The sequence below is a fragment of the Capra hircus genome, chromosome 27, assembly GCF_001704415.2.
Source record: "Capra hircus breed San Clemente chromosome 27, ASM170441v1, whole genome shotgun sequence".
In the NCBI taxonomy this organism is placed as follows: Eukaryota; Metazoa; Chordata; class Mammalia; order Artiodactyla; family Bovidae; genus Capra; species Capra hircus.
This window is the reverse complement of record NC_030834.1, coordinates 14385169-14408770: the sequence shown is the minus strand read 5'-3', so window position 1 is coordinate 14408770 and position 23602 is coordinate 14385169. Positions and strand designations below refer to the sequence as shown.

At 43.1% G+C, this 23602-nt stretch overlaps 1 protein-coding gene across 1 annotated transcript in view; it reads left to right on the top strand.

The window, feature by feature from the left end:
• UNC5D (unc-5 netrin receptor D) overlaps positions 1-23602 on the top strand; it is a 631871-nt gene that overhangs the window by 543919 nt on the left and 64350 nt on the right. Inside the window, exons 9-11 of the mRNA XM_018042118.1 lie at positions 10296-10481; positions 14908-15285; positions 21363-21447. Of these exons, the coding sequence (XP_017897607.1) occupies positions 10296-10481; positions 14908-15285; positions 21363-21447 (649 nt within the window). The remainder of the gene's footprint in view (positions 1-10295; positions 10482-14907; positions 15286-21362; positions 21448-23602) is intronic.

The following is a 23602-nucleotide window of genomic DNA, read 5'->3' as shown; positions in this document are numbered from 1 at the left end:
AGTACAAAGTCTATTTGAAGAAAATGAATCTGGGCAGTCATCGCTGTACTTTGTAGATACTGCTTTTTTTTTTTTTTTTTAATTTAACAAGTTGGGATTTGTGGCAGCGCTGCATTGTCAGATGATGGCTGCCATTTTTTTGGCAATAAAGTATTTTCTAGTTAAGGTATAGCCATTGTTTCATTTAGATAAATACTATTGCATACTTAACAGACTATAGTATAGTATAAACATAACTTCTATATGCACCAGAAAACCAAGCAAGCTGTGCCTGTCTGCATTACGAGATTTGCTCTTTGCAGTGGTCTGAAACTGAACCCATAATATCTTTGAGTTAGGTCTATAATTGGATTCACCTAAAAAGTAGGGTCCATGTTGCTGTTCAGTTGCTTCCAGTGAACCAGTGAAGTTGCTCCATCGTGTCTGACTCTTTGAGACCCTGTGGACTGCAGCAAGCCAGGCTTCCCTGTCCTTCACTGTCTTCAGAGCTTGCTCAAACTCTCATGTCCATTGAGTCGGTGATGCCATCCAACCATCTCATCCTCTGTCACCCTATTCTCCTCCTGCCTTCAATCTTTCCCAGCATCAGGATCTTTCCCAGTGAGATGGCTGTTCGCATCAGGTGGCAAAAATAATGGAGCTTCAGGATCAGTCCTTCCAATAAATATCCAGGGTTGATTTCCTTTAAGATTGACTGGTTTGACCTCCTTGCTGTCCAAGGGACTCTCAAGAGTCTTCTCCAGCACCATAGTTTGAAAGCACCAATTTTTTGGCACTCAGCCTTCTTTATGGTTCAGCTCTCACATCCATACATGACTACTAGAAGAACCATAGGTTTGACTATACAGACCTTTGTCAACCAAGTGATGTCTTTGCTTTTTAACACACTGCCTAGATTTGTCATAACTTTCCTTCCAAGGAGCAGGAGTCTTTTAATTTCATGGCTGCCATCACCATCCACAGTGATTTTGGAGCCCAAGAAAATCTATCACTGTTTCCGTTGTTTCCCCATGTAGTCACCATCAAGTGATGGGACCGGATGCCATGATCTTTGCTTTTTGAATGTTGAATTTTAAGCCAGCTTTTTCACTCTTCTCTTTCACCTTCATCAAGAGGCTCTTTAGTTCCTCTTCACTTTCTGCCATGAGGGAGGTGTCATCTGCGTATCTGAGGTTATTGATATTTCTCCCTGCAATCTTGATTCCAGCTTGTGCGTTATCCTACCTTGCATTTCACATCATGTACTCTGTATAGAAGTTAAATAAGCAGTGTGACAATATGCAGCCTTGGCATACTCCTTTCCCAGTTTGAACCAGTCCATTCTTCCATGTCCAGTTCTGACTGTTGCTTCTTGACTGGCATGGGTTTCTCAGGAAGCAGGTGAAATGGCCTGGTATTCCCATCTCTAAGAATTTCCCACCTCTGAGAATTTCCCACAGTTGGTTGTGATCCACACAGTCGAAGGCTTTAGTACAGCCAATGAAGCAGAAGTTGGAGGGTCCATATAGAGGAGAAATGAGCAAAAACAGTTAAAACTTAGGATGGGGCAGAGCAGAAAGTATCTTGAGCCATAAGGGAAGCCCCTGTTAGAGTGAACTCGATGCCTACTCAAGAGTCATTGATAAGTTTTGAAGTGGCAGGACCAGAACTGTGTTTGGGGAGAGTAAGCCACTCATATAACAGTTCAGAATGAGTAAAGACTGTGGCCTCGGTTCCAGGCTAGGTGAGGCTGTGCCATGTGGGTGCCTGCTATCGAAACTGAGATGTGAGAGGCACTGGGGATGTTTCAGTAAGCCGTGTAAGTCATTTGGGGAAGGGGTCAATGGGCAGAAAAGGAAAGGTGACTCTTTAGGCTCAAGCCTGGTCTCTGATGATGTCATTACTAGAAAAGGGGAATTCAAGAAAATACTTGAAGAGATAAGAATGGTGACCTTGTATAACAGATGACAAATTTGAGATGTTAGCACAATGCACAGTGGTGCGGTGGTTTTATCCATTGAGCAAGAGGATGATGAGGACTTCAGACAGGAGACGAGGCAAAAGATCCTGATTGAAGACTTTTGGGCATCAAAGTAGTAGTTAGCACTGTCTGATGGAGTGGTTGTGAACAATCTTCAGGAGGAAACAGTGGTTTGGGCAAAAGTCAGAATTTAATAGCATAAAAGAGCAATGAAATGTATAGAAACAGTGAACAAGGTAAATCATGATAGAGCCTGGCAGTGGGCTGAGCCCATGTAAAAAGAAGTAAAGTATGTCTGTACGTTCTGATAGGAATGATCTACAAGATATTGTACACAATGGGAGGAAAAAAGCAATGTAGTAAAGGAAATCATATAGAAATATAATAATGATTATATAACTTTTAGAGTAAGGATAGTTTAAAAAAATGGAAATTTACAATTTTTTTCCTGAAAGATCCCAAATACACTATCCACAGTGGTTACTTTTATTTATTTTTTTAATTTTGTGTATTTTATTTTATTGAGTATAATTCATTTACAATGTTATGTTAGTTTCAGGTACACAGCAAAGTGATTCACATATATATATATATATATGTCTATCTTTTGTTTTTCAGTTTCTTCTCCCTTATAGGTTATTACAAAATATTGAGTATAGTTCCCTGTGCTAAACCATAGGTCCTTGTTGGTTATCTATTTTATATATAGTACTGTGTATCTGTTAATCCCAAATGCCTAATTTATCTCATCCCCTCCCTTTTCCCCTTTCATAACCATTATTTGTTTTCTATGTCTACGGGTCTATTTTTTATATACATTCATTTGTATCATGCTTTATTCCACATGTAGGCAATATCATATATGTTGGCTTAGTTGAAGCCATATCTGTCTGGCTTAGTTGAAGGATGAATTTTTTTCTTGGTGTAGTGTAACGTTTTATAGTTCCTAAAGTACTTCCTCATCCTGTGTGTGTTTTCTATTTATTCTTCCATTTCAACAGGGATAGAGGTTAACTGATTAGGGAAATTATGATCAAGAAAGGTTTAATGTTTTAAAAATGCCTTTTATAATTCTTTTCAATAAAGAGCTTAGAATTTCATGGATATGCAAAAGACTGCCTCTATCAGAGATCTATCAGGGAGTAAGTCAGGAGAAGGATTGGGGTAGAGGTGATTAGGGAAACCAGGCCGTGTTTGGAGGCAGAAGGCAAGGCGCAGGTGTGGAGGCAAAGTTGAAAGATGTGAGACCGAAAGGGAATAATGAATGAGGCCAGGTCCCTGCAGAGGCAGGAGAGGGCGGATCAGAGCCGGCCTGACACAGAGGAGGAGCAGCTGTTCAGGGAACAGGGAAAGGAAAGCACAGGACGGAGCAGAGGAATTTTGAGTTGCGGGAGAGGGTGTCTGTGTGTGCTGGAGGGAAGGGGACTCACATGGAAAAGTGGGCAGTGAGATCACCTCTGTGATGAAGAAAATAAATGAAGTCCAGAGTAACTGTGTTGATGAAAAGTCGTTCTCGGTCATGGGACATGAATACAATAAATGTGAGGCTGCAAAGAAGGCCCAGGTGGGTTTGCAGAGCACTGGGGTTTTGATGATACCCACCAGTCTAGTTGGTGGGTTCGTCCAGCAGGGATAGTCAAGCCAGTGCAGGGAGGAGAGGTGAGGAGGCCATCCTGTGATGGTTAGACCACTGGGGAGTGAAGACAGATGGGTGTCCAAACCCTACCTTTGCCATTTTCTCATGAAGAAGCCTCTACCCTATCTGAACCTGTGCCGTCATCTGTAAAAGAAGAAATAGAATACTTCTATGGCAAATAGATTTGATTGTGAGCCTGAGAATATGATCACACCTGCAGTTCTCAGAGAAGCAGGCACAAGCTTAGTGCTCCATTACTGGGTTACCCTTGCCATCAAGAGGTTCTGTTGGTGAAATTTCCAGCCTCCGTACAGTAAGTCCCCCACATATGAACGAGTTCTGTTCCAAGAGTACGTCCGTAAGTCCACTCTGTTTGTAAGTCTGAGAAAGTTAGCCTAGGTACCCAGCTAATACAATCGGCTGTATAATACTCTTCTGTAATAGGCTTATAATACTTTTCACACAAATAGTACATAAAAAACAAGCACAAAAAATAGAGAACTTTTTTTTTTAATCTTACAGTATAGTACCTTAGAAAGTACTATTACAGTAATACAGTACAATAGCTAGCAACTGGGGCACATTTGCATCTTTGAAATTTCACATCTTGAAGGCTCATATGTAAGGGACTTACTGTACACTGGTGCTGAATTACATCTCGGAGACAGGGTTTTGGGTGAAATAGAAATAAAACGCTTTATTGCTTTGCCAGGCAAAGGGGGCCACAGTGGGCTAATGCCTTCAAGTCTGCATGCCCTGCCCTGGAGAGGGGAGTGAGGAGTTTAGTATAGTCATGGTTCACAGAGGACGTGATCAGCTCATGGACATTCTTCTGATTGGTGGGGAGGTGAGAAGGAAACAGCATCATCAGCTTGATGGTTCCAACTGGTCTGGGACCTGTGTTCTTGTGGTCAGCAGTTTTCATCTGGTGGGGGCCTGCTTCCTGCACGTCAAGTGTTTATATGTACCTTTTAGGGAAAAGGTAGTTTGGCTATTCTTCCAGGTGGGAAATTGAGAGTCTAAGTAGTTTTCAGTTGCCCAGCCCAGCAGCCATTTTTTGTATCTTCACGTTTCCCAGTCGTTAACTTCTGAGTCAGCCTCTCACTGCAGAAGACAAGGACACGGGGGCTTGTGCGCGGTTTCAGTATCAGGCAGTGTGACCAGGGCAGAGGTTCACAGCTGGACAGGCAATGAGCCAGAGTCAAGCTGCCTTGGATTGAATCCCAGCTCTGCTACTTAACCATCATGAGGCTTTGGGCAAGACAAGTGATTTTCTGGCCTCAGTTTCAATATTTAAATTGGCACCTTTTTACAAGTTTGTTGGAAGGATTAAAATGAGTTAATCCGTGTAAATAAAAGACTAGGACAGTGCCTGAAGAATGTGCTGCTGTCCTTGTTAATGACAACAAGGAGCTTTTGGAGGGTGGCAAGGTGGAAAAACCGAGATGCTGACTGGCGACAGGATTGTGAGATTCCAGGCAATGCAAGTATCATCAGAACTGCTCACCGTGGTTGACCAGAGCTGACCACTTTAAAGTTATTTTCTGATGCTGTTTTCAGGGAATGTGGTTTCTCATGACAAGTATGAACAGTTCGAACAAGAACTTTGGTTATGTGCTAGCGTGCAGTTAAATGTTTTGGCACACCCCTCCATGTTTACAGCCCTGTCTGTACCTCTGGGCCAGGATGAGGAGGGGTTGGCCTAGAGACTGCTGCTTCCTGGGAGTCCAGCGGAGCAGCTAATTCTTCTGTCTTCCATTCATTTTCTCTCTCCTAGCCTTCTCTTTGTGAAGCTCTGTTGTGTGAATTCCTTAGTAATTCACTGCCTTATATACATCAAGTCAAGTTGCTGAGTTTTTTTCCTCCTAAAACAAGAGCAGTGGTCATTCTACAGTATCCAATAAGATAAAAAGAGAATGTGTTTTTCTTGACTTTTTCTTTTATATTGCTGTGTAGTTGATTAACGACACTGTGATAGTTTCAGGTGTACAGAAAGTGACTCAGTGATCCATATGCATGTATCTGTTCTTTTCAAATTCTTTTCTCATGTCGGTTGTTAACATGACATTGAGCAGTTTCCTGTGCTGTACACTAGATCTTTGTTGGCCCGTTTTAAATCGAGCTACGTGTACATGCCAGTCCCAAATTCTCTAACTGTATGTTTTGAAAGGCATTTTGTTGTGCTCCTTTATTCATTTTGTGTAGCTATCTAATCCTATAAAATAGATGCTAATCTGATACTTAAACTCATAATGTGGGAATTGAGCTAAATTTCCATGAATAAGTGGCATTAATATGTCTTCCAAATGAGAGTCCTGTAAAGAGAGGAAGGCAAACTAAATACACAGCCCTTAAATTTAGTCCTTGGCGTACATAAGTCACTATGAATGACTAGGTATGATTATAATTTATAAGGACAGGAGCTTGTGAATACCTAGTCCTTGAACTCTGAAGTTCTAAAGGACTTTGAAAAGTCACTTAGCCTTTCTCACCAGCTTTGACCAAAAATATAATAACTGCAGACTGTTGTCAAGTCATGCTGGTTTTGAGAAACTCTAAAGGAGATTTCACAAGCTTCCTCAGAAATGCAGCGCAGTTGTTTTTTCTTTAACAACCCTCCTTGTAGAAAAGGTCATTTTAATATCTAACAGAGTCCCAATTGCTATAATAAAAGGCCGGGTCCTCCTTTTCAGCCCTTGTTAGAGTGGGTGACGGGCTGGTTACTGGCTTCATCATAAATGTAGGTTCATTGGGCACCTACTGTGAGCTTCTTTTTAGAACCACGCTTTATGCATTAAAGATCCCCACAAGCCACTTTATAGTTCTCTTTTCTCCAGGCCAAATGAACCCATAAACATTTCCTTTCCAGGGTCCTAGTTTCCAACTACTAATCTTTGCAGCCTTTCTCTGTAGATATTTCACACTCCTTCCAGCAATGAACAGATCCCTCTGTAGTTTCTGACTAATTTGCAATATAAGATATTTCCCCATCGTTTATATTTTTGCTTTTATACCACATGTTGCGTCCTTCTGAACTTGGCCTAAAGCTTTCACAGTGCTTAGAGAAAAGAAACAGGGGTGGAAACCCAGGAAAGACATCAATCACCCATTGATATGTATAACAGAAATCCGGGTGGGGGGGAAACACCCTATGCCCACAAAGGCAGAATAGCCCGATCAAAGCTTTTTGTTCAGAATGAGTTGGGGAAAACAAACCAGCCCCAGATGCAAGAGTGAGCAGACAGATGTAAATGTGTGTGTGTATCTGTAAGGAAAAGAAGGTCTCTGTGGCAGGGGATCTACAGTCTCCCTCAGGCTAGTCTGAGTCCAGGAAGTAATCAACAAATAGTTGCACAGGATGACTCACACATTTCCCGGGGAAATGACAGAGAAGTGCTTGGGCCGAGCGTCAAGCAGGTAGGATGCCTTGGCATTCAGGTCATTAACCATCAAAAGATCCAAAAAGAGTTATAGGAACCCTAAGTGATGTCAGAGTTTAGAGGACCAGGGGTTGGCAGGGTTGGTAGACTAGCCAAGGCATAGTCCAGCTGGCTTAGAGGAGGGGGCCCTGCACCGACAGATGGGTAGATAGAGGTGGGTAGGGCCTAGAGGGATGGGGGGTATATGACAAAGACCCGTCCCTACAATCTGAAAGGGGCACAGGGCCTTTGGCTAGCAGGTGGAAGCAGGGACTGCTGATGCTCTTCCAATGAGAGCTGAGTGTGAGCACACATACACACATGCACATGTGGAGTGGTTCTGCTGTGGCACCCCCTCCAAGTGCCCGTGTGCTCACTGACACAGACATCCAGCCTAAGCCTCAGGTTCTCCTGGGGCCGGTCCTAGACACACATGAAAAGAGAATCAATTACCTTTGTAAGACATAGGAATCCTTACAGGGAAACCTACTCTACTGTCCTGGAGAAAAAAGATTAGCAAATGGTGGGGGAGGGGGGAAAAGAGAATAAGATGAAATAAAAGCAGGTAAATAGAGAAGAGAAAAAGAGGAAGAAGAAGGAAGTAGATGACCCAGCTTTAGAAGACTGAGCTCTAAGGATGACTGATGAGGCCTTGAGTCATCAAGTCCTCATGTCTGCCTCTGTCGCTGCACTTGGATACCAGGGTCCCATCACAGCCTTGTCTTTTAGACAAGAAACAACAGAGAATATGGGCCACGTGTAAAATTCACCCATATGTCTTCATTTCCACCGAACGGTTGACCCGTCACAAGTGTATGTTGAATGAGATCATCAGATGTAGAAACCAAATTCCCAGGACAGATTGTTCTTGTAAAAATGAATCCCATGGACTTCTGAATCTAGGTCAAACTGTCCCACCAGGTGCTAGGGTGAGCCTCCTAGGGAAGCAGTGATCCCTGTATGAGTCTCTCTCACTTCTTTCCCTATCCTAGCCCCAAAGTCCCCATATTCATGTCTAAAAATTCTATAATTCAGTATTAAGAGATTATTAAGAGGTTCTGCACATATTCCTAGAAGAGCAAGCACAATGAGCTATAGTTGACGTTGATACCTTCATCTAAAGGCGGAGACTCCTTTCCTAAAACAGAACTTGTATCTTGAGAATGGAGAATTCTGGTTACCTGGGTAGCAAGAGGGTGGACGCCAGAAAAACCAAGATAGGAATCCAGGGGAACAAAGACAGCTTGTTCCTGCTACTGAGTTTTGTGTCAGGATTTCACGTCCAGTGATGTCCATTTTCAGCAGAAGTACTTTTATGCTGGTCATCCTTTGGCTTCTGGTCCTTCCTATTTTAGTACCTGGGAAGCTAAAGATGTCTTTGCGTCTGCTTTGCCAGCTCAGTGACAGAGCAGCTGCATTCAGGACACTGCCAGGCTCTTTCTCTAGTTGCCGAGCAGGTGTACTGTCCCCAGATACACCTTTTAAGATGATGGTGCCATCCTTGAGCAGCGCCCAAGGACCTGGAGGAAAGAAGGGGGAAGGCTCATTGGGTTCAGTCCAGTTCTCTCCCTGCTCCTGGTACCCTGGCTTGCCACACCTGTTGTGTTTTGCATCTTCTCTCTTCTCTAATGATTCCCTCCAAGGAACTTAATTGAGTAGAGGGAGGGTGAGACTGAAAGGGGTGATGACTCCCCTTCTTTCTCCCTGCGTGACCCAGGTGGACACTGGAACTTTGGCAGTGGCATCAGTCTTCACCCTGTGGTTCTGGGGGGCCGGGGAAGACCACCACTGATACCCCAGCATCCCTAGCCCTCCCCCATTTGGACCACCATGAAGTGGAACTAAAGCCTAGATCACACTGTTTCTCAACACCTCCCAGGTTGCTGTTAGGAAAAGTATCTGATCACCCCCTGACCTTTCCAATACTGTTCTTGAGATGACTGTTTTTCTCCCCCGTGAATTATTTTTCTGTGTTGGCCGCCCTATTACTGAACTGGTTCTGCTTGATTTCCTTGTTCCTGCTTTCATTTGGCGGCACCTTATTTTATAGTCCACTAACTTTGTTGAAAATAAATTCAGTCGTGTGGTTAGTCTTCCTCACTTGATAACATAAGTACCATATTAGGGTGCGGTGAGCACAGCCTAAGTGCTGTGCAATTACAAGGTAAATATATGATGGGTTTATTTCATCTGCTAAACCCAGCAGGGGTGACAGAGTAATTACTTTTGGACCTGTTTAGTATGCCTACCACATAATCTGTAAGGAGATCAGTTATGTAGTGAATACTTGCCACCTTCCATTGTTAACACACTTCAAGACTTACATGTTCTTGGGTAGATGTCATGCCGAATTGCACTAGCCATTCCGAGGCTCCTCAGGAATCAACCATACCCCGAGGACCTCTAGCCAAAGGGTTGGAAAGCAGCTACAGTGTTGTCTTGGGGGGTGGGGAGACACCCACCATCTAAATTTCAAACTAACGCTTTTATTTTTGCTTTGCCCATGCATTCAATAGGATGGAGTAGGAGAGGTATGGGAGAAACAGCATGTGCCCTCTTAGAGACCAGTCCTCGTCTACAGAAACAAACTTCTAGAGTCAAGCATTCAGTTGGTGCCAGGAAACATTTACCATGGACATAAGAGTGCCTGGGACCGAGTGCTTTTCATATCTCACAGCAGAAAGTCACTCATAATGATTGTGAATACCCTGATGACTGTCAGCGTTCTGATGAACTGAGTGACGTGGGCCAAAGCTCAAGTTCATACTCCTGAGCTCTGGTCTCTTGACTCATAGACCATGCGTTACCTTTTCACCTGAGAATGCTCTCTGTGAATGCATGCGCCCAGGCCATAGACAAGCAGAGCGGTTCACCCATATTTTGTCATTGTACGTGGGTCTCATGTCTTCCAACAAAACTAAAATATATATATATTAAAAAAAAAACTTTGCAGGGCAATAAGACTTCCTAAAACAAGCAAATTAAGCAGTTGCCTGTTTTTCCTTGAAAACTCTTATATCCTTTGCAAAATTGCTTCTGTTGCAGATTCCATTACGTGGTAAGCTACCTTAATGCAGTTAAGTTATTTAACTCGCATCCCTTTGATTTATACAAGGTCTTCTGATTATTGTTGGAGAGTCCAACTCGCGACTAGCCACATCTGTCATTTTGCCTGATCCGTAGCTCCAAAAATTCCGGTAGTGTTTCATTCTGTGTCCTGGGGTGGCTCTTTGACGCTGTGCCCATGTTGGCCATTGAGGATTGCTCTTGTGTCTTTCAGGCATCGAGAATGCCAGTGACATCGCTTTGTACTCAGGCTTGGGTGCCGCGGTTGTGGCCGTTGCAGTCCTGGTTATCGGCATCACCCTGTACAGACGCAGCCAGAGTGACTATGGTGTGGACGTCATCGACTCTTCTGCATTGACAGGTGGCTTCCAGACCTTCAACTTCAAAACAGTCCGTCAAGGTCAGCAGCGTAGGGCCCCCAACAGCATGTCCTCAGGGCCGTAGACTACACTCATGCAGGACCCTCATGCTCTTTGGTCCTGTGTGAGGGTGGTTCTTGGCACTGGGAGCTGCTCCAGAATTGTCTTCACAACTTAGGATGCCAGGTTTGATGGAGGAGTCTGTCTGAGTTCTTGGCCGCCATGAGGACCAGTGGGTCTCAATTTACTATTTTTGTTTAGTGACTCAATCATGTCTGTTTTGCCACCCTGCAGACTGTACCCCACCAGGCTCCTCTGTCCATGAGATTTCCCAGGCAAGAATACAGGAGTGGGTTAACATTTCCTTCTCTAGGGGATCTTTCCAACCCAGGGATTGAACCTGAGTCTCCTGCACTGCAGGCAAATGCTTTACCACTGAGCCACCAGGGAAGCTGCTCAGTTCACCATTACCCACATTTCAAATACAGCGTGTCCATCTTTGACATGTAGTCAGAGTCTCAGGTCACCCCACTTTCTATTTTAACCAGCCTGCTTTGGGAATGTATGTTTAGTTAACTAAAATATTTATTATTCAAAGCTACGAACCAATGACTCTATCAGGCATATTTATTACACTATTTATTAGATGGAGTTATTTTATTAAGTGGAGTTATTTCTATTTTAAATAAGTAAAAGGATTTTAGAGGATGTATGATGGGCTAGTTAACCAGAGAAAAAATGAAATCCTCAGCCTAAATGACTCTCCGCCTTTGCCACCTTGAAGCAGTCTTCTGTTGTAGGGGAAGGAAAATTCGTCATGTCAAACAATAGCAGCATTTCATTTTTAAAACAGAAGAGTCGTTTGATTTTCTTCTGCCAACTAACTCTGTTCCTGATTGGGAGTTGGACGTGAGACATAAATGGCTTTTATTTTAGAAAAAATGGAACTGTCTTATTTCCATAGATGAAGTTTTCTACTTTGACCCTTGTGGTCAATATTGTCCCTTTCATTTCTGTTTACTGCTTAAAGTACTTGTCCTACAGTACAGGACAAGAAATCTTACTGCTTGCCAGTGATGGAGTAGGGACAGGATGGTGCAGTGGAAACCCAAGCAGGCTAGAATGGGGAGATGGTGGGAGATACAAGCAACTTGACTGCTTACCACTCACTTCTGACACCTTGTGGCTCAGATGGTAAAGAATCTACCTTCTATGTGGGGGATCCAGTTTCGATCCCTGGATTGTGAAGATCCCCTGGAGAAGGGCATAGCAACCCACTCCAGTATTCTTGGCTGGGGAATCTCATGGACAGAGGAGCCTGGGGGGGCTACAGTGAATGGAATCCCAAGAGTCAGATATGACTGAGCAACTAACACTTTCACGTTCTGGCACCTTGGCTTCTGGTCTAAGTCTGGTTGATCTCAGATAAAAACATGTCACCTCAATGACCTAAGCTTATGGGACTTAGTACATGTGACTTATTTTGGCTGTGCTGGGTCGCCACTGCAGTGGGCAGACTTTTCTTCTAGTTGTGGCAAGTGGGGACTATTCTCAAGTTGCGGTGCCCAAGCTTCTCACTGCGGTGGCTTCTCCTGTGGCAGAGCATGGGCTCTAGGGTCTTCCGGCTTCAGTGACTGCAGCGCCCGGGCTCTAGAGCACAGACAATAGTTATGTTGCACAGGCCTAATTGTTCTAAAACATGTGGGATTTTCCCAGACCAGGGATCAGACTGGTGTCTCCTGCATTGGCAGGCAGATTCTTTACCACTGAGCCACCAGGGAAGTTCCAGTATATATGATTTAATTAGAAGTATATCCGATGAACTGGTGGCTCAGTCGGTAAAGCATCTCTCTGCAGTGCAGGAGACCCAGTTTCGATCCCTGGGTTGGGAAGATCCCCTGGAGAAGGAAATGGCAACCCTCTCCAGTACTCTTGCCTGGAAAATTCCATGGACTAAGGAGACTGGTAGGCTACAGTCCATGGTGTCGCAAATAGTCAGACACGACTGAGCGGCTTCACTTCACTTCACCCAATGAACTAGTCTTGCAACTGTGTAAGAAACTAAAACTATATATCTCCATCAAATCATAAGATATCACTGTCTGAGACCTTACCAGTTAAAAACAGCATACACAGTAGTATGGGTGGTGGTTTTGTGTGTAAATTCAGAGGCTCTGAAGTCAGATTTGAATCCAAAATTGCTGTAAAACCTAGTAAATCAGTTATTCTGTCTGTCTCAATTTTTACAGCTGTAAAATGGACGTACTAACATCTGTCTCGGGGGGCCTTGTGAGGGTGAAACCACCTGCAATAACATGGCTTATAATGCCTTGGTTTAAGTAAGGTACTCAGTCAATGTAGCAAGCATCCTTCTAGAAGCTGGCTGTCCCCTCATACCTTGACAGAGAACACCAGTGAGTTCCGCAGAGCAGCAGGCGGTGGGTGAGAGGGGCGGTTCCCTGATCTGAACATCTGGGGAAGGCTGACTTGGATAAGCTGAGACATCTCATTACCATGAGGCATCTCAGAATGTAGGAATCTTATACTGTGAATCTCTCAGAGAGTATGTAGCCTTTCCAAATTTATTTTTACCATTTTCTTTGACCAAGAACTCACAAAACTAGTGATACCAACAGAAGCCCCTTATCCAAATTCTGCTCTCCCCTGTATTCACGGTGAGGCTCTGCCTTACATGGATGCTCTTGTCTTCATGACATCCCTTCTTGAGCAAATATGATTGGAGAGCCAGCAGGGTGAACAGTGAGACTTAATAGAATGTCATACATAGAGTAGACCAGGGCCTTGAAAAGGACATCCAAAGAGAAACTTGCGATTGCTGGGGGATTATCTTCAATCAGACTTAAATCAAGTTGGCCACCAACTTTATATGTGTATGTGTGTGTGTGTGTGTATTTTTCACATAAATACACATATGCAAACATACACATATGTGTGTGTGTATAGTGATAGGCAATTGAGACTTAAGTCTAATTCTAAGAAATGTTTTTGCTTCTTGACTTGACAATAAGATAGCAGGGTCTTCTAACAGTACCCAGAAATTAAACGTTAGAAGGTGAGGGCTTGAGAGAAAACAGCCCTGAGACCAAGAGAGATGCCTTTTCAGGTACCAGTGGAAACCCCTGCTCCAAATTTTTCAGATGTGAGATGGTTCTTCCACCCTGCTTCTTGCTTCATAACCCAGAGTAAGGCTGGTATCTGTAGAGTTCAGTGCAGTTCTGTTATAAAGCTCAGCTCCTTATAATATAAAAAGATCCTCAAACATGGAAAAATGCCTCATCAAGGTGCTTTTACATCTATATGGTATTTCATCTCATTTTGAACCTGCTCCTCTGTGATTTGGGATTCTTAGAGCGTCAGAACAAAGAGGTGAGAAAAGTCAGGGTTATAGATTTCCTGCTGGTGTTGTTACAAATTATGAAAATGGAAAAACAATAGAAGCTAATAGGATATGGTCTGAAATTGCAACATTTTCCAAAATATCACATGCGGAACATTTTTGTCAGGCCCCAAAGGAAAATGGTTTAATGTGTTTTGGGTTTCAATTTGAGATGTCACATTGATGGACTGATATGGGCAGGAAGTTTGGAACTGAGGGTTATTTTGTTATTTACTAATAAATGAGATTACTTCATCACAAGAAAATATCACGGCATTTCTTTTTAATATTTGGGCATAGGAAAAAAAAATGGTTATGTCCCAGCCGATGAGAAAGTCCAATTTCTCGTGTTTTTCTAAGGATTGTTTTTCTCCATTTGTTTTGAATCAGAAAGAAGCCATTCTCAGCTGCTCCCCTTGTGGAAGCTGGGATCCTCTGTGCCTCTCAGAGTGACATTCGTGTTATTAGAGTGAATTGGCTGCTCAGACGTGGAGCGGCTCGTGAAGCCCCCTGACCCTCTTGCTCTGAGGACACAACATTTTCTCCCCCAGAAACTGCCCAGAATTGCACGGGAGACGTGTTGGCACCCACGCCACCTCGGTTATAAACAGCACCACCTCGTCACCGTGCTGTGTCATCTCTTTGCCATTTAAACTGAACAGATGTTATTTTTGCTCCAAACTGGATTGCAAAACATCTTTCTTTCCTATTTTTTTAGAAGCTCCTCTTTGCCAGTTAAAATAATCCCGTAAACAATCATACCTGAGTAAGTTGCCTGGTGGAGTGCCAGAAATACTTGTTTTGAAAAGACAGCACAGAAAGAACTCGAGAAAAGGATGAGTTAGATCGGCAGCATTCAGGAAATTGACTGCAAAAGCCAGAGCTCCTGCTTCCAAGGCTCTGGACGCTACTGATCAGCCTGTTAGAGATACCTAAGATGCCCAGGGTGGGTCTGAGGGGTTGGCCGCGACCTAGGCAGCTGGGGAGCATGCGCTGCGTAGTTTGTAGAAGCAGATGTGAATTATGATGCTTTTCGGCTTCTGAGTGACAGATCTATCTCCTCTGCCCAGGTAACTCCCTGCTCTTGAACCCCTCCATGCAGCCAGATCTCACAGTGAGCCGAACGTACAGCGGGCCCATCTGTCTCCAGGACCCCCTGGACAAGGAGCTCATGACGGAGTCCTCACTCTTTAACCCTTTGTCGGACATCAAAGTCAAAGTGCAGAGCTCGTTCATGGTCTCCCTGGGAGTGTCCGAGCGAGCCGAGTACCACGGCAAGAATCATTCCGGGACTTTCCCCCACGGAAACAACCGCAGCTTCACGACAGTGCATGCCAGAAATAAGACGCCCTACATCCAGAACCTGTCATCACTCCCTACACGGACCGAGCTGAGGACCACGGGTGTCTTTGGCCATTTGGGAGGACGCTTAGTAATGCCAAATACAGGTGGGTGGTAAGTGTGCGTTTGTGTATCTTCTAGCATTTGTTTGAACATATTATATTTACATGATGATGTCCCGTAAGGTCCATTTTTAAGATGTTGACTCTTCCAGTGTCAGAGTGAACACCACCATAGCTCCGGAAGTTGGCTTGAAATACACAGCAAACCAGAAGCAGCGCTGACATTACACTCTGCCATCTGCATCTCAGCATGGACCGTACACTCCATCAGATGCCCTGTTAGGGCCGACAGCCATGCTGGCTCAGAAGGTTCGGGTGGTCCCTAGAGTTTAAGCCCCTTGAAATAAGTTTCTTAGAACATGATCAGGAAGCACCGAAAACATTCTTTCATATGACTGCCAAATACCGTGTTTATAGTGAAGCATGGTTTACAAACAAGTTGATAGATGAGTGAAATGACCCTCAAACTTCCTCAGTAACTGACGTAATGAATACAGTCAGCATCCATCACCCTTGCTATCATGTTGCTTTATGACGAGCAGTGATGAGGGTTCCTTTGGGGTTGCTCTTTTGAATTCAAGCTCGGATCCTTGGCTATGTAGTTCTCAAGAGTGCTTAAGAGTGTTTGTTTCCTTTTGGTTGGAAGACTTTCGTGTTGTTTTGACGTACAGCCCAGATAACTTTGACTCTACCTATGCATTAGTCTTCAGAGTTGCCATCTAAGATGTGGGATGGAGGAAGAGAGCAATGCCCAACACCACCCACCCACCCCCCACCCCACTCCCCGCCCAGTATCTGAGCAACAAGATTTAGGGAGTGCTCTAACTTGTCACTGTGGCTGAGAGCAAAGGGAAAAGACCAGATCTGCCATCGTTGTTAAAGATCTGGATAGCACTGAGCTGGGACCAGCAGGGCCTTAGCAGATTTCTCTGTAGGGTAGAACAAACCCATCTAAAATATTAAGCATTTTATCTTGTACAGTGGATTCTGTAGTTGGACTAGTCAGATGCTGCTGTTCTACTGCCTGACCTTCTAAATAGATCAGTGACTTGTGCCTGCCGTTTGTTCCAAGTTGATGATTGGTTTTCCTATATCCTTTGCTTCATTAAAAACTTAATTTCAGGGAAATGGCCCTTCAATGCAGACCCAATAATGATGTTGAATTCTAAATTTCCAGCGCTCTAAATCTTCCCTGATGAGTAGGACGTGGTAAGAATCTTTTTTTACGTATGTATGATGCCCTCCTCCTGGTGAGATATGACGGATAGGAGGTCCATGTGTAGGGAGCAGGTGGCCGTATTTACCAGGTACCCTTCTTGTTTACTTCCGTGGTGGCTCAGACATTGAGGAGTCTGCCTGCAATGTGGGAGACCCGGGTTCTATCCCTGGATTGGGAAGATCCCCTGGAGAAGGAGATGGTTGCCCACGCCATTATTAGTGCCTGGAAAAATCCCATGGATGGAGGAGACTGGCAGGCTACAGTCCATGGGGTCGCGAAGAGTCGCACACGGCTGAGCAGCTTCACTTCTCGTTTAGTTGCTGAGTCATGTCCAGCTCTCTCGTGACACCTTAGAGAAACGTGGAATCTAGAAAAGGAAAAGATGCAGAACCTGCCCTTTTGAAGAGAAGAGTATGTACATACATCAAAATTATGAATTTGCGTGTTGAGTTTCTGAACTTTTATTTCCACTTTCTTACCTAGTGGTTGGCACTTAGGTGGCTGTCAATAGTTACTGGTTGAATAGATTGGTCCCATCCTCATCTGTGTGTGTGTAGGGAGTACCAGGATCCATCCATTTATCACCTATATTTGTTTAATATTCATCATAGAACATGAAATGAAATCATGATGACAGGCTTTTGCCTTGCTTCCCTTCTGACTTGAGAAGCATTTAGGTTGACAACCCAAAGTTCCAGTAGCGTTATCTATGATTCCCAAACAACTCTGTGAAGGGGCGTTTTCAGAGCTCTGCACGAGAAGCCCTAGACCAGACTGAAGCTGTTCACTGGGAATGAATTTGAGAAAAAATAAGTGCAGGGAATTGAAACATATGCTCTGTTATTTGCAGAACATAAATGTAAAATATGCCCTGGGGAGCTAAAGTATAAAGAAGAGAGGCTGAGAAATTAAATTGTTCTCATGCTATCCATCCCAAATTATTGTGGGGTGCCTGGCAGTGGTTTGTGAGAAAGGTTGGCTGCAGTCCCCACACTCTAAAAATCATTTATTATGCAAAATAGGAACCAAAAAACTCAGGTGGTTCTGTTGTCCTATCAAAAGGCTCTCAGGATAGGTGGAGGTTGGGGGAGAGTATATCCTTTAATCAGAAATAACTTGTGAATGACTTGTTGAAAATGGATACATCTTTAGGGGACCACAAGTGTGAAGAGTTCCTACAGAGCCATCATTCTTCATAAACTATAACTTGCCACCAGCACCATCAGCTCCCATGACCTTTGCCTCTGGTGTTCGACTATCTTCAGTTTCCACATACAATTTAGATAATTAAGTGAGGGAGGGAAGTATGTTTAAAGGGTCATCATACAACTTCTGATTGAAGGAAAGACAGGATCGTTTAAAGCTCCAGTGATCCTACACATTCAGGTTGAATTTTGGTGTATTATGAATAATATTTCAATCTAAACACAAGGAATTAAGCTGACTTGAAAGGAATGCAATATGATCTACTCTGCAAACAGCCCTTTCTCAAAAGTCCACACACATATTTATTCTGATTCGATTTGGGAGTTGACTGTCAGGCCCTGATAATCTGCAGAAAACTGCATGTCTCAAAACCTGGCTGTTTTTTTGTTTTTTCCTTTCCTTTTTACTGAAAGTTTCCAATCCTATTCATTCATTCATATATTCATGATTTATTTTCGGAGGGCTTACTCTCTGCGAGGCATTGGGCCACATGTTACAGATGTAATAAACCATTAGTGCTTTTTTTTTTTTAACACATTGTATGAATGATTTTATTTGAAAATTTAGAAAAGACAAACTAATCAACATGTCAGAAAGCAAATAAATGATCGTCTGGGTTGGTGATCAACCTGACTACCAAAGGGTGCAAGGGGGCTTTTTGTGATAGTGGAAATGTTCTATCTATCTTGATTGTGATGGTAATGTGAGTGTATACACTTGCCCCCAAACTCGTTAATTTGTATAACTTAAGTGTGTGAATTATACCTCAATCAGGGAATAGAGAAAAATGTGAAATGGGAGCACAGCAGAGCTCTTTTGGGTTAATTGCTCAGATGGCATTATTTCTTGATGGTGACACTCTTTGCTCTATCTCTAAATAAGGTCTAAATATCTCTTATCATCGTAGTCTAAAAGAGAGGCAGCAGAGAGAAAGTGTGATGTCAAACTAGCAATACAGAATGTCTAGGGTTGTGTATTCGGTTTGACATTTGCACACACTGAATATCACATGTATAATTTCTGCTCCCCAGCAGGGAAGGATGTAATGGAGCCCACTTCATTTGGCAGCCACATTTAAGGAAGGATGGGCAATTAAAGGAGAGGGCTGATCAGAGGCCACTGAGTATGGCAATTACTGTTCTCCTACTGTTGACATTAGGGTCCGGAATATAAATAGATACCCTAGCTGAAAAGCTGTGAGCAAGATTTAAATGGGCCTCATTTTTAGTGAAAGATACTGATGATACCTAGCATGTTACTGAACAATTTCCATAAATGTGAACCACACAACTTGTTTTGCCATGAGTCTTCCATTCCTCGATTCTGTAGCAGTGAACAGGAACACAGAAGGATATCAGTACAGTCTGGCATCTCTAGATGTAATTTTAGCAGCAGCAGCCTGAAAGCTTCCTGTGTAATTGCGTTAGCTCTAATGAAAGGAGAAAAGGTGAGTGCTGCATTATTCAAAGGATACCCTGAGATTTTTCTTCGTCAAGATGTTAACTGTGTCTCTATTTCATTTCGTTTTATAAGCAAGAAGCTACATTAAAGAGACTCTCTGCCCTCTCTAGACTCTTCCCTTTTGGCCAAAGTGAAATAGTAACTTCCTAGCATTCAGGAGAAAAGAGAAGAATTTCCCAGTGTGGTATGAGGTGCCTTCCTATGCCCACCCAACCTTCGTTACATGATGTTACTGAAGTAAGGCTCCTGAGTTTTCTTTCAATTTGACATTGATAGGAATATGGCTAAGTTACCTTTAGCTTTAATCTTTTCTAGCATGTTTGGAAATACGGAGCCAAATAGTAGCTACACAGCATCTTAAGTTCCTAAGCTTATCCACAAGTTTTCCCTCCTTCAGTTCTCTTGACAAAACACACTCCTCCATCAGTCACCTCCCTAAACTGACTTTAAGATGCACCCTTTAGAAGACAGCTACGCACCAGGCTCTAGCAAAAATGTTAAATGTCTCACTTATCATCCTAAATACCTTTTCAGAAAATGAGTGGATAGAAACAAAGCAGAGAAATACCTTTTAAATTCTAGAGCTGACTAACTGATACACGAAGAATCGATGCTGTTGAACTGTGATGTTGGAGAAGACTCGAGAGTCCCTTGGACTGCAAGGAGATCCAACCAGTCCATCCTAAAGGAGACCAGTCCTGGGTGTTCATAAGAAAGACTGATGCTGAGGCTGAAACTCCAATACTTTGGCCACCTGATATGAAGAGCTGACTCATTGGAAAAGACCCTGATGCTGGGAGGGATTAGGTGCAGGAGGAGAAGGGGATGACAGAGGATGAGATGGCTGGATGGCATCACCAACTCAATGCACATGAGTTTGGGTGAACTCCGGAAGTTGGTGATGGACAGGGAGGCCTGACGTGATGTGATTCATAGGGTCGCAAAGAGTCGGACACGACTGAGTGAACTGAACTGAAACACTGAAATTCTTAGTTTCAGATACGTATGATAGTGAAGAGTGTCAGGATACCTAATCTTATAAGAGACTTTTTTACAATGTCAGGAAGGCTTTAATTTTTGAAATTTCTATTTAGTGATGTATAGTTGACTTACAGTGTTCGTGTTCTGCTGAACAGCAAAGTGATTGCATCGTGTGTGTAGGTATATGTATACATACACACATTCTTTTTCATTATGGCTTAGCCCAGCATATTGAATGTAGTTCCCTGCTCTATATAGTACGACCTTGTTATTTATCCATTCCATATATAATAGGTTGCATTTGTTAATCCCAAATCATCCTTCCCTGCCTCATTCCCCCTTAGCAACCACAAGTCTGTTCTCTGTGTCTGTAAGTCTGTTTTTTGCCATGTATTAGTTTCCACATTGGAGAAGGCAATGGCACCCCACTCCAGTACTCTTGCCTGGAAAATCCCATGGACAGAGGAGCCTGGTGGGCTGCAGTCCTTGGGGTCACTAAGAATCGGACATGACTGAGCAACTTCACTTTCACGCTTTGGAGAAGGAAATGGCAGTCCACTCCAGTGTTCTTGCCTGGAGAATCCCAGGGGTGGGGGAGCCTGGTGGGCTGCTGTCTATGGGGGTCACACAGAGTCAGACACAACTGAAGTGACTTAGCAGCAGCAGCTTCCATGTATAAGTGATATCATATGTTTCTTTCTCTCACTTTTCTTGGTAATCTCTAGGTCTATACATATTGCTGCAGATGCCACTATTTCATTTTTTATGGCTGTTATATTCCAGTGTGTATACACATACACACACACACCCCCACATCTTCTTTATCCGTTCATCTATTGATGGGCACTTGTTTCCATGTCTTGGCTGATGTAAATAGTGCTGCTGAGAACATAGGAATGCAGGTATCTTTTTGAATTATAATTTTCTCTGGACATGTGCCCAGGAGTGAGATTGCTAGATTTTATGATAACTCTCTCTTTCGTTTTCTGAGGCACCTCCATATTATTGTCCATAATAGCTGTCCTGATTTACATTAGGACGACTTAAAGTAAAAATCTGAGTATACACTTGAATGATATACCCTTTTATATGTCACTGAAGGAAACAATATCTTGTGATTATTTTGTACTTTGTGAAACTCCTATAAATTGCTGTGAGGTGGTCCATCTTTGAGAGCATCTGTAAGTTATTCAGCTGAGGTGCTTCTGGATAACTGGAGAATCTACAAATAACTTCTTGGCTTTTTCTGTTTCAGGGGTGAGTTTACTGATACCGCACGGTGCCATCCCAGAGGAGAATTCCTGGGAAATTTACATGTCTATCAACCAAGGTGAACCCAGGTAAGAGACAGAGAAGAATGGCACATTAATAAGATCTTAACTATGAAAATGGAACTTCTGCAGAAAATCTGAAGTTATTGAGATAATGTGACATAGAGGTATGTGGGTGAGAGTGTAAGCTACTTGGACTGTAAAGAGGAAAAAAGCAATTGCAAACCTGTTGGCTTTCCGTTTGTAGACTGCTACCCCAAGTCACCGACATCTAGATAGCAGACACCAAAATCAGTGTATCAGTAGCTGTGCTGCGCTAAGTCACTTGAGTCGTGTCCAACTCTTGGTGACCCCAAGGACTGAAGCCTACCAGGCTTCTCCATCCATGGAATTCTCCAGGCAAGAATACTGGAGTGGGTTGCTATTCCCTCCTCCCAGGGGATCTTCCCGACCCAGGGATCTAACCTATGTCTCTAAGGTCTCCCGCACTGGCGGGCAGGTTCTTTACCAATAGCACCACTATCAGTAGGGTCTCTCCACAAAGAGTCACTGAACCCTCCTCTCAAAACCCTCACAGAACCCTCCTCTCAAAAGAAAAACATATCCTCCTGAGGGTACTCTTTGGTTTTACACATTATGAAAAATGCAGAGAATAACCGCCTGTGACCTTTTAGCATCAGCAGAACACCTGCCCTATAGCCAAGAGACAATTTCTTAAGCAATTTTTCTCAAAGAAAAAAATAGTCTACACTTTAGTAGCTTTCAGATCTGACAAATTTCAGCAGCATTAAATTCAGTTACATGAACAAATACAAATCTTGCCTCATACTTTCTTAATGAAAGTAGCTGCTTATTTTCCTAGTGCAACTATGGTGTTTGCAGAAATGTTGCCTCCTCCACATGAGATAAACCAAACTCCTCTTTAGAAAGCAATTTCTCTTATCAGCTAGATCTATATACCTCTGGCATTTTCAGTCATAACATCTTGGTTAGTTTAGAATAGATTTTGTTGTTAGCAAAAAAAAAAAAAAATACACACACACATGAAAGAAAAACAGAAAAACAGATGGTGTGAACAGACTTTGATAGCTATCTCCATAAGAGGATTTGTTAGTATCCAGTGGTTTTCACTTTCTGCTCTATGGGATTTGAGAAAAATGGAAGAAAAGGCTCTGCTAGTTGGCTCTTGGGGAGGAATTGCTGGTAAGCCATGCTATGTTGGGCTCTTATATTACCTGCTCAGTTCTGTAGACTGATGTCCTTTAGTTGGGCACCTGAAAACATTCCAGTGTTGAAGTATCTGCACTTGGCAAAAGGGAAACCAAGAAGCAGAAGTTTTATTCAAAAATCTCAACTAAGCAGACCTAAGAACTATTCTCTGGAATAGTCGCCTTGTTTTTGGATGGATTTATTGAAGTAACTCTACCTGTTCAAAACTGAGGTCATGGTCAATTACACATAAGCTACTAAATGCATCATCCTTTAAAAATCAGGTTTGAGGCGGAATCCAGGCAACCTTGCCTGAAAATCCTGGCCTCTTGCAACCCCTCCTCCACTCTGCATCCTGTTCCCTTTGTGGTAATGAGTCCACAGAGCCTGTGTTCAGCTCTTTCTTCGCAAACCCATCCCTACTTTCTTCTACCACATTATATGAGAACCAGCCCAGGAGCCTTTCACAAATTCAAAGGCACCTAATGCACAACTCACCTCAATCCTCACCCTTCTTCTTAGGAGAGCAGAGCTAGATTGTGTTCAAAGACATCAGACATGCAAGGAATTAAATAAAAAGGCTCCAAAATAGGAGAACTAGCTCTTGGGACATCCTGAAGTGGAAAAAATACATAAAAATTTGCTGGAGCCCAGAGGCTTTGAAAGACGAATTTGGCCTCCTGGGAACACACCCTGCTAAGCTTTGCAAGGTTCAGGTTTATCAGTTTGGTTTATCCACCTGTAGCTAAGGTGTAAGTTCATTGCTGCCTTTCAGGAAGTTGGACAGAAATAGGAACAACGTCCGAAACTTCCCATCTATGAGGTGAGCGTGTAACAGAGGATGGGGTAAAATTATAGGAGGCATACATTTCCATTTGCCAAAAGCTTCCCAGCTGTTCCTGCCTCTCAAGGAAATGACTGGTCATTAAACTGCAGCCCACTTACCTTCCTTGGCTCTTCTCGCTCCTTTTTAAGGAGCTACATACTGGAAAAAAAAAAAAAAACACTGAAAATA